Genomic DNA, 14,395 nt, shown 5'->3' on the forward strand with positions numbered 1-14,395 from the left:
TTTAATTTTAAACATCCAATCATAATATACATAATTCAAATCCAGTGTCATAAAATTAAGTTTCTTTTAATCGAGTCACTTTACAAAATCTTAGAAAACTTTTAAGTTTTCTTATTTTACAATTGTCTGAAAGTATACATATGGAATCAATAATGGACATAAATTCTTAATATTGAGAAATCAGTACCTCCAGTATTCTGTTCATTACACACAAATTATACTTTATTTCAAAATTCAAAAGTAATTGAGATCATAAAGAAGTATAATACATAAAATTAAATTGGGTTTTTCCAATTTTGAAAGTAGTTCTGTTTTGTTTTTTGTTTTTAAGTAGGCTTCATGCCCAGGATGGAGCCCAACGTGGGGCTTGAACTCATGACCCTGAGGTCAAACCCTGACCTGAGATCAAGAGTCAGACGTTTAACGGGCTGAGCCACCCAGGTGCCCTGAAAGGAGTCTGGCTTTTTAAAAAAGGTTGAAAGTGATGGTAAACAACAATAATAATAATAATTTAAAAATCTCCCCAAAAGGCCATTCGAAGAACAACTGCTGACACTTCCTCATGCAAAACTGTAGAGCTCAAAACGCAAACTCTTCTTTTACTAATCAGTGATGGAAGCAAAAGAGCAGGCCTATGAAAGCACCACTACAGGAAGGGGAAAACTGTGCTCTGAAGTAAAATGACTTTGGTCATGATTACAGTTAGTCAGTACACTGTCCTTAATACAGCCAACTGGCATCATTTTACTTGAATGACTATTCCCTCCTTGAAAGATGTTCAGTCAGCCTCTAGAACCTCAGTCTCATTTGCATCTCCACATTCTTATCACTCCCTCTCAGCTTCCTTTACTGGCTCCTCCTCTCCTCTCAATATTTATTCTACACCTGAGCTCAGCACTCTTCACCTTTTCCCTCTAGTCATGCAAATATGTTTCAATGGGGGTGTACTGGACCACTCTAGGGTATTTGGAAAACTTAGGGATAGGGGTGGTACTTTTAGTTGTCACAATGAGTAGGACGTATGGGGATGCTGCAAGATGCTGGACACCCTGTAATATGTAGGAAAGTCATGCAAAATAAGTAATAAAATATTTGATATCCTGCAAACCCTCTGAACATCCTTACAGGATATTCTTTATGCTGAATATTCAGAAGTTTTTATCTATCTTAAATTGAAGGCTGGGGGGCGCCTGGGTGGTTAGTGGGTTAAGCCTCTGCCTTTGGCTCAGGTCATGATATCAGGGGCCTGGGATCGAGTTCCGCATTGGGCCCCGCATCGGGCTCTCTGCTCGGCAGGGAGCCTGCTTCCTCCTCTCTCTCTCTCTCTGCCTGCCTCTCTGCCTACTTGTGATCTCTGTCAAATAAATAAATCTTTTTAAAAAATTTAAAAATAAAAAAAAATAAATTGAAGGCTGGACCTTAAAAGTATATCCAGCATCTGACCACTTATCATCACCTACCAACACTGTAGTCAGTGATGCCATCTTCTCCCCACTGAGTTACTGCAATGGTCTCATGACCCCATAATCTGTCCCATTCTTACTCTCTACTATCTAGTTTCCACAAAACCATCATGTCGTGATACAAACTGCCTTTTAAGATACGTGCAAATTAAATCATGTCACTTCTCACAATCATCCAAGGTCTTTCAACTTAGCATAAACTCCAAGTTCTCACTATAGTCCCCATGACCCTATCTGGTCTTGTTCCAGAGCACATTTCTAACCTCATTCTCTGCCCCTCTCTCTCTCCCATACTCAACTGCATCTACACTGACCTTTGTGTTGTTCCTCAAATACAACAATCACATCCTCTTGCCTCATGCTCTGTATTTGCTGTTCACATGGCACAGAATCATCTTCCCCAGAGATTTCTCATGATTTATGCCCTGGTCTCTAGTCAGATGTAATCTCATCGGGGATGGCTTTCCTGATTCCACATACACACTCACCATCACTCTCTCTTGCCTGGTTGTTTTTGTTTCTTCCTCCTAGCACTAACCACTATCTGACGTATCAGTTTGTTCATGCAGTTGGTGGTTTACCCCTCACCCCTAGTACGCAAGCTCCGTGAGACCAGTGATTTTGATTTACACACTGTTGTAGCCTCACCACCCAAAGGAATAGCACATAAAGTGCTCAATAAATATTCTACTGAGTGAATAAAACTGTGATCCAAGTTACAGATTTCCCACCCATATTAGAATCATACCCCAATATGAGATATAATAATGACTTATAATAGAGCAATATTTATTTCTGTGGTTTATAATTACCATTTTAAGTACTTAATAAGTACACACATTCTATTTATCTGAATTACAGAACAATTCTACATTTTAATTGCTTATTTTTAAAGTATTTTATTTGAAATTTTAAAATTATTTAAAATTAGTGAAAAACTGCTATGAAGTGAATAGTCCAGTTTATAGATTAATTTAACTTAACTTTGTCATTTAAAATATTTACTTAAAATACATAGCTATTTGAGATAATTTCTATAGCTGCATAAATTCATCTGAAATGGTATAGTCTATTAATAAGCCATCAAAATTATAAAATGGTAAAAACAGTCGCAGTAATTTTTTACATGAAAGATATGAAGAAAAAAATCCCATTTATACGGTGGGGGTGAACATTCATAAATTGTTAAAATATCAAATTGAGAATTTTTTTAAAGAGCCAGCATCAAATTTACCATATTAAAGTTTTTCTGTGACTTTTTTATTGTTCTTAAATTTCTCCTGTCAAGTTGCGTTCAGTTTATAAAGGGAAATGTTAATCAAAATATGGGCACATCATTAAATAACAGTTTCTTTTAATAAGGATCATAACCACAACAAAATGTGGAGAACTGAGTAGCTGCCTTCTATCCAGCCCAGATCCTGCCTTTCAAATACCCTTCATAGATAATTCATTAGTAAACACTACCTGCAACTCAAGATGTTCGCCTCACAGATAAACATTTACCTTCTTTATATATATTCTGTATTACCTAGAATGTATCCAAGTTCTCTGTCAAACAGATAATATTTTCAATTTGTATCAATTAATCAGAAAAAATTGTGTTGGCTCTATTTTGCTGAAAAGTGATCTTAGTGATTTTTAGATAGGTGATTTGGGGACATCAGGCAATAAAACGTATTCTTCAGTACACGGGAGGCACAGCTGTACGCATCAAGATGTATGCACACAGATGGAGTAAACCAAAGCTGTAGTGGCAAAGCTATATACAGTAGAGAGAACCTTGAGAGAAGCCAGAGAACGTTAGTGATCTCTCTGACAATTGCATCTGATCTTGTGCAGACTGTATTCTGGTGAAAGTCCAGAATCTATGGCTGTCGCAGGACGAATAGCCCCAATTTTGGTAAAACACATCTGTGCCCAACTGTACTTTATTACTACCTGTAGTGTAACAATTTCACATCCCATTGCATTAGCGCATAAGGCAACACAAGCTATTAAATTGTGAGGTACTAAGGAAGTCCAAGAGCAAGGAAAATCTCTAGCCAGAGTTCTACAACCTTGAATGCAGGAACTTAGCATTTGAAAAGGGCTCACTAAAAGCTCGTGGAATAAATGAGTGCATGAGTGAGTAAATAAAAAAATGAAATAATTTAGTGATGACCTCACATGTCTTCTCAACATGCACCTCCTGGCAGATCCCACAGGCATAGAAAGTGTCTCTTTTGGGTACCACATTCTTTTTTTTTTTTTTAAGATTTTATTTATTTATTTGACAGACAAAGATCACAAGTAGGCAGAGAGGCAGGCAGAGAGAGAGGAGGAAGTAGGCTCCCCACAGAGCAGAGAGCCCGATGTGGGGCTCAATCCCAGAACCCTGAGATCATGACCTGAGCTGAAGGCAGAGGCTTTAACCACTGAGCCACCCAGGTGCCCCGGGGTACCACATTCTAAGGGGAAGCTGATCTCTCAATTATCAGCTGCTGAAAGTAGCAATGACTCCTTTGCAGAAAAGAATTCTCCCCATTAGAGACTAGGAGTAATGCCCTCATGAAAAATTCCCTTTTAGTCTCACTTTTAGGGATTATGTAAAAATGCTCATTTTAAGCACTCTACTTGGTACTACTATACTAGCTAGTATATACTGTTTGTACAAATTGATTATGTATCTATATTCTAATATTTAAAATTGAGTTAATTACTATATGTATTACTCTTTCTACATGTATTTCTATGTCACTACGTGTATTTCTCTTTCATTTAAAAATATGGGTGGCTATTCAATATGGCTGTCCTTGATCAGCGGTGTCTGCATAAGCCATTATGCCTGCTAAAAACCCCTAACCTATAGGAGAGACACCAACAACAGCCACTAAAAAAGGTAAAAAGTCAAAGATAAAGTAGTCCAAGCAAAGAACTGAAAATAATTTCATACCGTTTTTAATACTGTTTCAAATATTATGTGAGGTTATCATTTCTCAGAGGCTGTTTCAAGGACATACAGTGCATGGGATATGCTTCATAGAACATCAAATAAATCCGGCTCCATTCAGATTTGGTATCAGTATAAAAATAAGTTATTAATGATGTTAAACAAACTGTGTCAAAGTAGAGACATTCTTTGTGAAATCTGCAAAACCTACCGTATTCCAATGACCATTATTAATAACTTTGCCTCCAGATGTGATTTTGGTTGTAAATTCATTCTTAAACTGAATTTCAATCTTTCCATCACGAAGTGCAATCAGGAACCAAGCTGAGTGGTCAAGAGATTCTGCATACAGGATAACACCTTCTGAATCATAGGTCCGCAAATCAAAATTGGCTGAAAATCTAAATAATGGAAAAGAGAAAGCCTTAATAGAGAAATATGGAAAGCTCAATATACTATTCCTTCTCTTATACTAGAAAACAGCAGTATGTTGAGAGAGCCAACTCTTTCTTTCCTGGAATTAAAAAAAGAGTAGGGCAGAATTAGACTGTTCATGTGTTATCTCTGGTTCCATGTGTGTTTAATATCAAGTTATTATATTTTCTTGCTTATTCTTAGAGTCTTTTTCCCCCATGAACAGATGCTTTGGTAATTTTTCATATTTTTTTGCATTGCATTTGGATTGCATTTCATATTTTTTTTGTTTTGAAGGCCCTTTTTTAAATATTGGAATTCATACACATACAAATACTAGATATATTATATCTCTCCTGGAGCTTCTTATACACTATATAATCTGACACTATGACATTAAGATTCCTTTTTTTTTTTTTTTTTGCTGTGTCCATAAGTGACTAGTAAAAGATGTTACAATTTCACGATGGGTTTATGCATCAAAAGGCCCGTTTTCCCTGTGACTTCATATATGTCAGGAAGGAATCACTCACAGAGACATACAAGACAGTACCTAGGGGTGCCTGGGTGGCTCAGTGGGTTAAAGCCTCTGCCTTCGGCTCAGGTCATGATCCCAGGGTCCTGAGATCGAGCCCCGCATCAGGCTCTCTGCTCAGAGGGGAGCCTGCTTTCTCCTCTCTCTCTGCCTGCCTCTCTGCCTACTTGTGATCTCTGTCAAATAAATAAATTAAAAAAAAAAAAAAAAGAGAGAGACAGTACCTAGATGACTGCAAACATAATTAAGCCTTCATATGTGGTAAGAAAGGTAAAGTAAAAACTTTAAGATATATCTGTGAGCCTGATTTCAAAAGCTCTCCAAAACTCTTAACTGTTTAAGTCACTGTACTAGAGCATATGGGAGGACAGCTTAAAAGATGTAGTCTAGCCATGTGCTTGGGGATATCTGAGCTCTGGCAATGACTGTTACAATTAAGACCCTAGATATATACGCAGCTATTACAGGGGAAGAAAGATGTTAGAAATGCTGGATTAAAAAATAACATGCACTGATTAGTGCCTTAACGACACCATAATGAGAATCAGCATTAACATTTCCAAGAAACCAGAAAATCAAAATGACTGAAAATGTGACCTCAGCAGGGAGCCTGCTTCCCCCTCTATCTCTGCCTCCCTCTCTGCCTGCTTGTGACCTCTCTCTCTCTCTCGTTGTGTCAAATAATTTTTTTTAATCTTAAAAAAATAAAAATAAAAATAAAAATAAAAAACAAAATGACTGAAAAAAGATAAATAAGGAATAGAAAAAATTTTTGTATAACTATTAGTCACTTGAGTTAAGTTAAAATAAAGGTAATTTACATTAAAAAGTTAGGACTTCAGATAATAGCCAAGTAAGGTAAGAAAGAATCCTTACCTCCCACTACTAGTAGTAGGGGCACCATATACAACTTCTAACTTCAAATGGAACAAAGAAAGGCTCATAAAATGAATTTTTTAATCTCTAGAATTCCAAAGAAGTATTTAAAAGAGGTCATGTGGAGTAAAGTATGTTGGACAGATAACAAGGTAGTAGTAATTGACTAAACTAAGATTATTTTTTTATTTTATATTCTTTGCTTAGGAAAAGGACCTCTATTCTCTTTCATAACCACCACATTTTGCTGATGCTAAACATGTATTATTCTGTCAAAACCCAAATCTGTGTATGCTCAGGATCTTCCAGAAGTTGATCCTATTATGGAGATAATCTCCCTCTCTGCAAAATCATGCTAACCCAGTAATACAAAGAGTTGTGTTATGTATCTTTATGTCTGGAATATATCAGCAAACATTGGGGAACAATTCATTCTTTTTCTGAAATTTTGTAGAATGAAAAGGATGAGTGAATTTGTTAACTTTAGGATAGGATAAATATTTGATCATTGAAAACAGAGCTGAAGGAATTTGCAAAAAGCAGGGGAGAAAAGCAACAAAGCACTGACAATTCTTTGTGTTGCTTACTTACCAGGTGGCAGTTTATAAAAAATTCATTAAGCTGTACACTTAAGGTACGTGTGTATTTCTGTATATGTATATATACTTCAATAAAAAGCTTAAACTAAGTAAATAAGGAACAAATAAATATTGAAAAAAAAATCATTATTTGGCCTATTTGATCCAATGTTAGAGCTCAAACTGTTGTGAGTTGTCAGAACTGAATCACCCTGAACATGCCTAACTATGCAAAAATTAACCTTTTTCTCTCTCAACCTCATTATTCTTTTTGCAAAGGAAATGTTGTTTCCAGTCTCTGTCACTAGACAATATTATTTGCTCTGAGATGTTAAAAGGGAAAATCGAGTCCTGGTGGATAAGAGTACTGAAGGAGCACAACTCTATCAGTGACTTTTGGAATATAGTTCAAAGTTACTTAATGATGCGATGTCTATGAATTTAGTTGAATTATTTTATGAATAATCATTCATATATCTAATGAATTAAATTGTATGTAGGCATGCTTATGTAATTAAAATATTTTAAAATATGGATTCTATAAATCAGTCACAAATACACTTCCTTTCCACTTTTCCAACAAAATTCCAATTTCTTTTTTCTAGCTCCAACTATGTATGACTCTGAGAAAATTTGGTAATTAAAGTAGAATCATGACCCTAAAGTACAAGCAACTATTCTTTTCCTACAAGCAACCTAACTGTAGGAATAACAGAAAAGGTACTCAGTCAATTAAAATCATGTGATATGTTTCTTTAAAATACTACCTAAGTTATCTTATGAATTTTCTTTAATAATTATGAATATAACTATATTCTAAAAGCAATACTTTGAGTACTTTCTCATTACTTAGTTTTTATAACACATATGAAGAAGAATGGAAATTTCTCAAATATATTAAATCTACTTTCCCAACTTCTTAGTACTACGTATTCACTAGAAAAGGAAGAAGGATGTATTAAGGTAAAATGATCACTGGGGAAGGTCAGCCTAGAATGACCCAAATGATTTCTAGCATGACAATAAACATGTGTGAAGGGGTAAATCAACTTTAGGGCTCCTCAAATCACCTGATTGATAATATCCCTAAATTATCTAATTGGAAACGCAATTACATACATTTCAAACCTTTTTTGGTCACTAAACTTCTGTCTTTACCTGTTTACCTCTAGAGATTATCACTGACATTGGTACCTCACCTGGTGATTTCCGGCAAACGAAATTTTAAATATAAAGCCACGCCTACAAATTGCTCTGCCAAGTAAAGTAATTCATAATTTTTGTCAAGGTTCAAAGGAAGGCACACTGGAACAGCCTGAGAAAAAGGAAACAAAACAAAGAAACAAAATGCATAGGTTATTGCTTGCTGTTTGTGTCAGGTTAGGCATTCCTTTCTCTGTTTCCTAATGGTCTTGTCAAATGTATCCTCTCTGATATGTTAATTAAATTAAGAACACCCTTGGTAATAAAGCAACATCTTTTACTTCCTTATATAGTCCATCAGTATAACTTCTCAGAACACATGTTTTTAAAAAGTCTTGCACAATGTATGTGGCTTGTATTTTTGTCCTTACTATTTCCTTTGCAAATCTCAGCCCGAAACACAACCTTTTTCTTCTAGTAACAACACATATCTCCTAATTAACTGCAGCTCTGATACTTTCTAAGAATTACATTAGAAAAAAATTTTGGAGTCAGAAATCATGGAAAAATTAGTATACCAATAAGTAGCACCTCATATATTCATTCATTCATTTATTAAGAAAAATTTTCTGGGGCACCTGGGTGGTTCAGTGGGTTAAAGCCTCTGCCTTTGGCTCCAGTCATGATCCCAGGGTCCTGGGATCGAGCCCCACATCGGACTCTCTGCTCAGCAGGGAGCCTGCTTCCCTTCCTCTCTCTGCCTGCCTCCCTGCCTGTTTGTGATCTCTGTCAAATAAATAAATAAAATCTTAAAAAAAAAAAAAAAAAAAAAGACAGGGCCTGCTTGCTTTTAAAAAAAGAAAAATTTTCTGAGCAAAAATGTATCATCTAGATAACGAAGGTGAGGTAGGGAAGCTCGAGAGACTCTATTTTAGAAAGACTCCATTTCTGCTGTCTTCTTGCTCAGCCCTATTTACTCATGTTCTATATTTCACCTCACATCTGCGTAAAAGCCAAAGAAGCTATGTTCCCACTCCAGGGAGTAGAGGGGAGCAAGAGAGTTAATAATTCTCTGAGTTCTGTCCTAGGCCCCAAACATCTGATAACATCTAAGAAGACCTGGATCCCAAACATGTTATATATAGGACATTAGCTTTGAACAAACCTCAGCTGACACTGGCATCAACACCCCCTACCTTCGATGATTTATAAAATAATACCTATTACTCACCCATCGTTTGCCTTTGATCAGATCCTACGCTGGATTCCTGAAGGAACACACACCCTGGACCCCTTTCCAATACAAATCCCTAGCCCTAAATAATGAAGAGACCCATTCTCTTTTCCTTTCCAAGTCCCCCAGACACTCTGTCTGCTATACTCTGTTATTCACCCTATTCAGTAAACTCCACTTTCACTTTCCCTGGCACGAATTTGATTTCTATCCTGTGGGAAGCCAAGGAACCTCTTGGCTGTTCCTGTGGGAACTCCCCCACCCCCCCTTCCCAGGTTCTCAGACGCAGCCTGCCTGGATCAAAGGAAATGCTGGAAAACCTACATGGGATAAATACAAATTAAGATAGCATGTTAGTATCCAAGGAATTAACAAAAAATTTGACTCAGGATCATTCAATTTAATATCAAGTTTTTTTTTTTTCTAAGAATAAAAGCAAACATTAAAACAGAAAGCTTTTTAGGGATAAATTCTTGGGCACATATAGGGATACTCAAGGGGCGATCTGTGTACCTGACACTGTATTAAATCAAGGTCCAGAAACAACATCTCATTTCCTCTTAGAATTTCAATAAATCTATTTCAGGGTAGATGGTGATGTGTAACTACTACAAATACTAAAATAATAAAAGATTAAATTACAAAATAGACATCCACAGAGCATGGCGTGCAATTAAGTATAGTTGAAGTTACTGCATATACCAAGTATCTCACCTTCCCTTCCCTTATCAAGTAGGTGACATTTATTGAATGTTACATGTTTGGACATACACAGTATAGTGCTAGTAACGGATACAGAGGTATGCGAACACACGTGATTAAATCACCATTTAAGGTGGGTTTTTGTTGTGTTTTGTTTTGTTTTACTCTGCCTCATAATCCTGTAACATTTTACCTTCACTTGTGAAAAGGAGTGCAAGAGTGGGACTAAGAATCACTAACATACAATCCTTATACACAGAAAAAGAGCTTCAGATGTTGACCTATTTATTTCAATGAAGGAAAAACTACCCCCAACATTCCATTCTTGGGTCAATTAAATCCAAGTAACTAAAAGCAAGTTTGAGAGATACAGATGAACAAAATTGACCTCTCTAAATTTTGATGTACTTAAACCCCACTAAATTCTAATTTGACAGCTATTTCCACCCGAGATTTTATGAGCACTCTTGCAAGTACTGACATGCCGAAGAGCAATCAAACTTGTCAGAGTGCAATAAAGAAAAGTACACTGAGGAAAATGTTTCTGCTAAGGTTTCCATGTAAGACTTTTTTCTCACAAAGAGAAGTATAAACCTCAGCTTTTCTTAATTTTTTAAATAAACATACTCATTGTATTTTGTAAACGTACAGCCTATACAGATGAGCACTTTCTGAACTATGACCCTGCAATCGTTTTTTTAAACCTAGTCACTAATTATCCCCAATATTTATAGCTTACATGACCAAAATTAGTAATTGGACTGTGACTCATAGCCTGCTAGACTATAGCAATTATTATAGAACATCTGTATTTTTCCTGGGGTGCCTGGGTGGTTCAGTCAGTTAAGCATCTGACTTGATTTTGACTCAGGTCATGATCTCGGGGTCATCAGATGGGAGTCCCTCGTGGGACTCCATACTCACTGGGGAGTCTGCTTGAAATTCTCTTTCCCTCCCTCTCTGTCTCTCCCATGCTCTCTCTCTGTCTCTGTCTCTCTCTCAAAATAAATAAATCTTTTTAAAAAAATAATCGTTTCTTTAAAAAGAACATCTGTATTTTCCTGACTTATCTCAGCTATGTAGAAATATGTACCCCAGAGTCTCATTTTAGAAGAGATGGTAAGTTTAGCATTGCAAAATGTTACCTCACAGCTCTTGTGATCTTGGGCAAGTTTGAATCCTTTTTTCCCATCACAATAACAAGAGTAACCTCCAGGGTAGTTGACACAAAGTTGAGCACATATGTTCTCAGAGCATTCATCCACATCTGGGGTAAAAGGGAACATAGATCTTAATATCTTCCAAACGTTCAATCCAATAGGAGTATTCCAGTTTTAGCATAAGATAATCAATGAGAATAGAGGCGCCGGTAGTCAGTCGGTTGATCATCTGACTCTATTTCAGCTCAGGTAATGATCTCTTGAGATCAAGCCCCACACCAGGCACCACGCTCAGCGCTGAGTCTGGTGAGATTTTTCTCCTTCTCCCTGTGCCCCTCCCCCTTCTTGCACTCACTCACTCCCTCTCCCAACTAAATTAATTAGATAGATAGATAGATAAAAGATAATCAGGATACTAGATTCTTAGTAAAAGAAATCTCTCTGCCATGAAATCACATTTCAACACTTGGCATGGAAATTTAAATGAGTGACAAGTGTAATTTCTATCATTTACACAAGTGAAATAACAAATTTAATGTATAACTTTCAGTAATAATTAATAAAAATATAACAACTATGCTAATTTTCCAGTTTTTGAATTTGAAGGAAAAAAGACTGAGAGTCTCAAGGTAACTGTCCTTTCTAACTAAATGAATTCCATTGATACTGCCTCCCAAGTATTTATTTGCTTTGAAGAAAAGAAAGGGAGGCGTAAGGAAGGGAGAGGAGAGGAGTGAAGAGGAGAAGGGGATAGGGAAGAGAGGGGAAGAGGGAAAAAAATCCCTTTTAACCGAAGGTTAATATAATCAGGTATTACATAATATCAAGAACATTTGACATTCCATAATGCAGTGATTAACAGTGACAACAAATTTGAGGATGTATCTTTATTTCTTATCACTTAAAAAAAAAGAAAAACAAACCTCACTGCGCTATTACCTCCCATATTGTGAAATCTATACAGCTCTGTCCTTGCCCATATTTTGAGAAAATCATCTTTGAAAAATTGTAATAACATGTTTCAGTAAATCTACTTCAGAGCTACATGAGATCCTTGATATTTCCAAAGCATGCATCCTCCAATCTTGGTAAATTTACAAGTACATAAATGCATATATTACTAGCATACAAATTCCCCCATAAAATGCCTCAAAATACAACTGAAAATTGGTGATTCCTTAGCATCAAAATTAAATTGCAGATAATTGAAGTAATATGAATATGTGTCATATATACATCTTTTTCAAAAAACCTGTGTTTTATTGAATAAAACTACAATATACATTATAAAGTTGGCTAATACCAAATCTGAATATTACCACAGTAATTTCTTTCCGGAGTTGTGTGAGAACAGAAATGCTGTATGGAGGGGATATTTTTTGGTGAGTGCATAGAATGTAAAACATCAAAATATCAACAGGAGCAGATATATTTAAAAAAAAAACTATTCTAAAATTACTATTGATTTAGGCAAATTCATAAAGATAGAAAATAGATTAAAGGTTATCTCCCAAAAAGTAGATAGAGACAGAAAAAAGTTTAGAGTTTGGGAGAGGGAGGAGGGGAAATTTATTGCTTAATCGTTACAGAGTTCTGTTTGGGATGATGCAAAACTTCTGGAAACAGAGAGCAGTGGCTCCATAACCATGTGAAAGTAATTAGAGCCACTGAACGGTACCCTTAAGAATAGTTAAAAGGGTACATTTTATACATATAAATATATGTATATAATAGAAATATTAGAAAAATCACTATTGATTTGGTTAGTTTTAGTCATGATATTAAATTTATCTTGAGGGGCGCCTGGGTGGCTCGGTGGGTTAAAGCCTCTGCCTTCAGCTCAGGTCATGGTCCCGGGGTCCTGGGATCGAGCCCCACATCAGGCTCTCTGCTTGGCGGGGAGCCTGCTTCCTCCTCTCTCTCCGCCTGCCTCTCTACCTACTTGTGATCTCTGTCTGTCAAATAAATAAATAAAATCTTAAAAAAACAACAACAAAAAAACAAGTTTAAAAAAAATAAATAAATTTATCTTGAAGTTTTTAAGATTTAAAGGATATGAAATAATTTCCATATATCTATGATTTTTTTTAAAGTCCCCCAATACTTTCATGTTACATGCACACCTGGCAGCACTTCTTTGGCCAAATGAATCCAAAGGGCTCTCCCAAATCCACAAGTGCTGACAGTATGCATCAATACTTTTTAAATTTCTAGAGCTCAGTTATCATTTCCTTATGATGAGATTTTTTTTATATGTATTTAATTATAACAGAACTATGTCGTTTCCTATTTAAGAATAAATGACATACAGAAACATGCACAGAAGATTATCAAAATGCTTGGTATAAAACTGAAGGTTTCTAACCATCCATGTAACATCCATGTGATTTTTAAACTTGTCTTTCTTTTATATGTGTATGTTTTTCCTTCCAGATCGAAATTCTTTTTATCTTTTAACATTATTTAAACGATGTGAAGATATGTTTATTTTGCTTTTATCATACATGGGAGGTCTCCAATTCATACATAGCTTAGAGGACAAACAGAGTGCATAAGACTAAACCTAAAGACCATGCGTCTTAGATACTTTTACTCTGGAAGGAAGCCGATGATTCCCCAATTGGCCACGCCGTATATGGAGCTTGCCTCCTTAGGAAATCTGATTGTGGACATCAAACAGAACCAATGCTTCTAATCTCAAACCAAAGCTCAAACCCACCCTCTCCACCATCAACAACGATAGACACCACCACAACTCTACCTTCGCAAGTCTTTAGTACGGGATTGTATCTGTAGCCTTCAGCACATTCACATTCAAAGTCTCCTGGGATGTTCTTGCACACAGCTGTGCCACAAATGTATGGCATTACAGAACATTCATCCACATCTACAAATGAAACCAATAGATTAAAAAAATATTTCTCCCATACCATAGCATAATAGCAAAGAATGCTTGATTTGTGTTTCCTGCATCTGGTTTAATATATATAATGAGACAATAGAGTGGCCTGGGAATAACAAAATTTTAAGTCTATCATCACGTTTTAGTTTACTAAACATGATTTCTTCATGCAAACATATAGGGAATTCGATAGTTGCTATGTTCTTCAGAGTTATGTAAAAGGAAAGGGCTTTAGTTATTTTCTTATCTATTAAGCTACATTACACAAATAAATGGGAGAAAAGATTCACCATATTCTTAATATATATCCCTAAATACATGTTTTTGAAATATGTTCTTGAAAGTGGATTCACTCTGTATTATCACAAATATAAAATAATAAAAATGAGGTGACTCATCAGCCATGTTTTCCTTTGGAAATGGACAGTAGCTAAATCTGCATACTATTATTATTGA

General features: G+C 35.9%; 1 protein-coding gene across 1 annotated transcript in view; it reads right to left on the minus strand.

Annotated features, from left to right (window-relative positions):
• PROS1 (protein S) overlaps nt 1-14,395 on the minus strand; it is a 65,759-nt gene that overhangs the window by 12,424 nt on the left and 38,940 nt on the right. The window contains exons 7-10 of the mRNA XM_032882234.1: nt 13,799-13,924; nt 11,023-11,144; nt 7,998-8,113; nt 4,607-4,796 (exon numbers count right to left, since the gene is read on the minus strand). Of these exons, the coding sequence (XP_032738125.1) occupies nt 4,607-4,796; nt 7,998-8,113; nt 11,023-11,144; nt 13,799-13,924 (554 nt within the window). The remainder of the gene's footprint in view (nt 1-4,606; nt 4,797-7,997; nt 8,114-11,022; nt 11,145-13,798; nt 13,925-14,395) is intronic.

Source organism: Lontra canadensis, unplaced genomic scaffold, assembly GCF_010015895.1.
Source record: "Lontra canadensis isolate GAN:19392208 unplaced genomic scaffold, GSC_riverotter_1.0 scaffold80, whole genome shotgun sequence".
NCBI classification, from domain to species: domain Eukaryota; kingdom Metazoa; phylum Chordata; class Mammalia; order Carnivora; family Mustelidae; genus Lontra; species Lontra canadensis.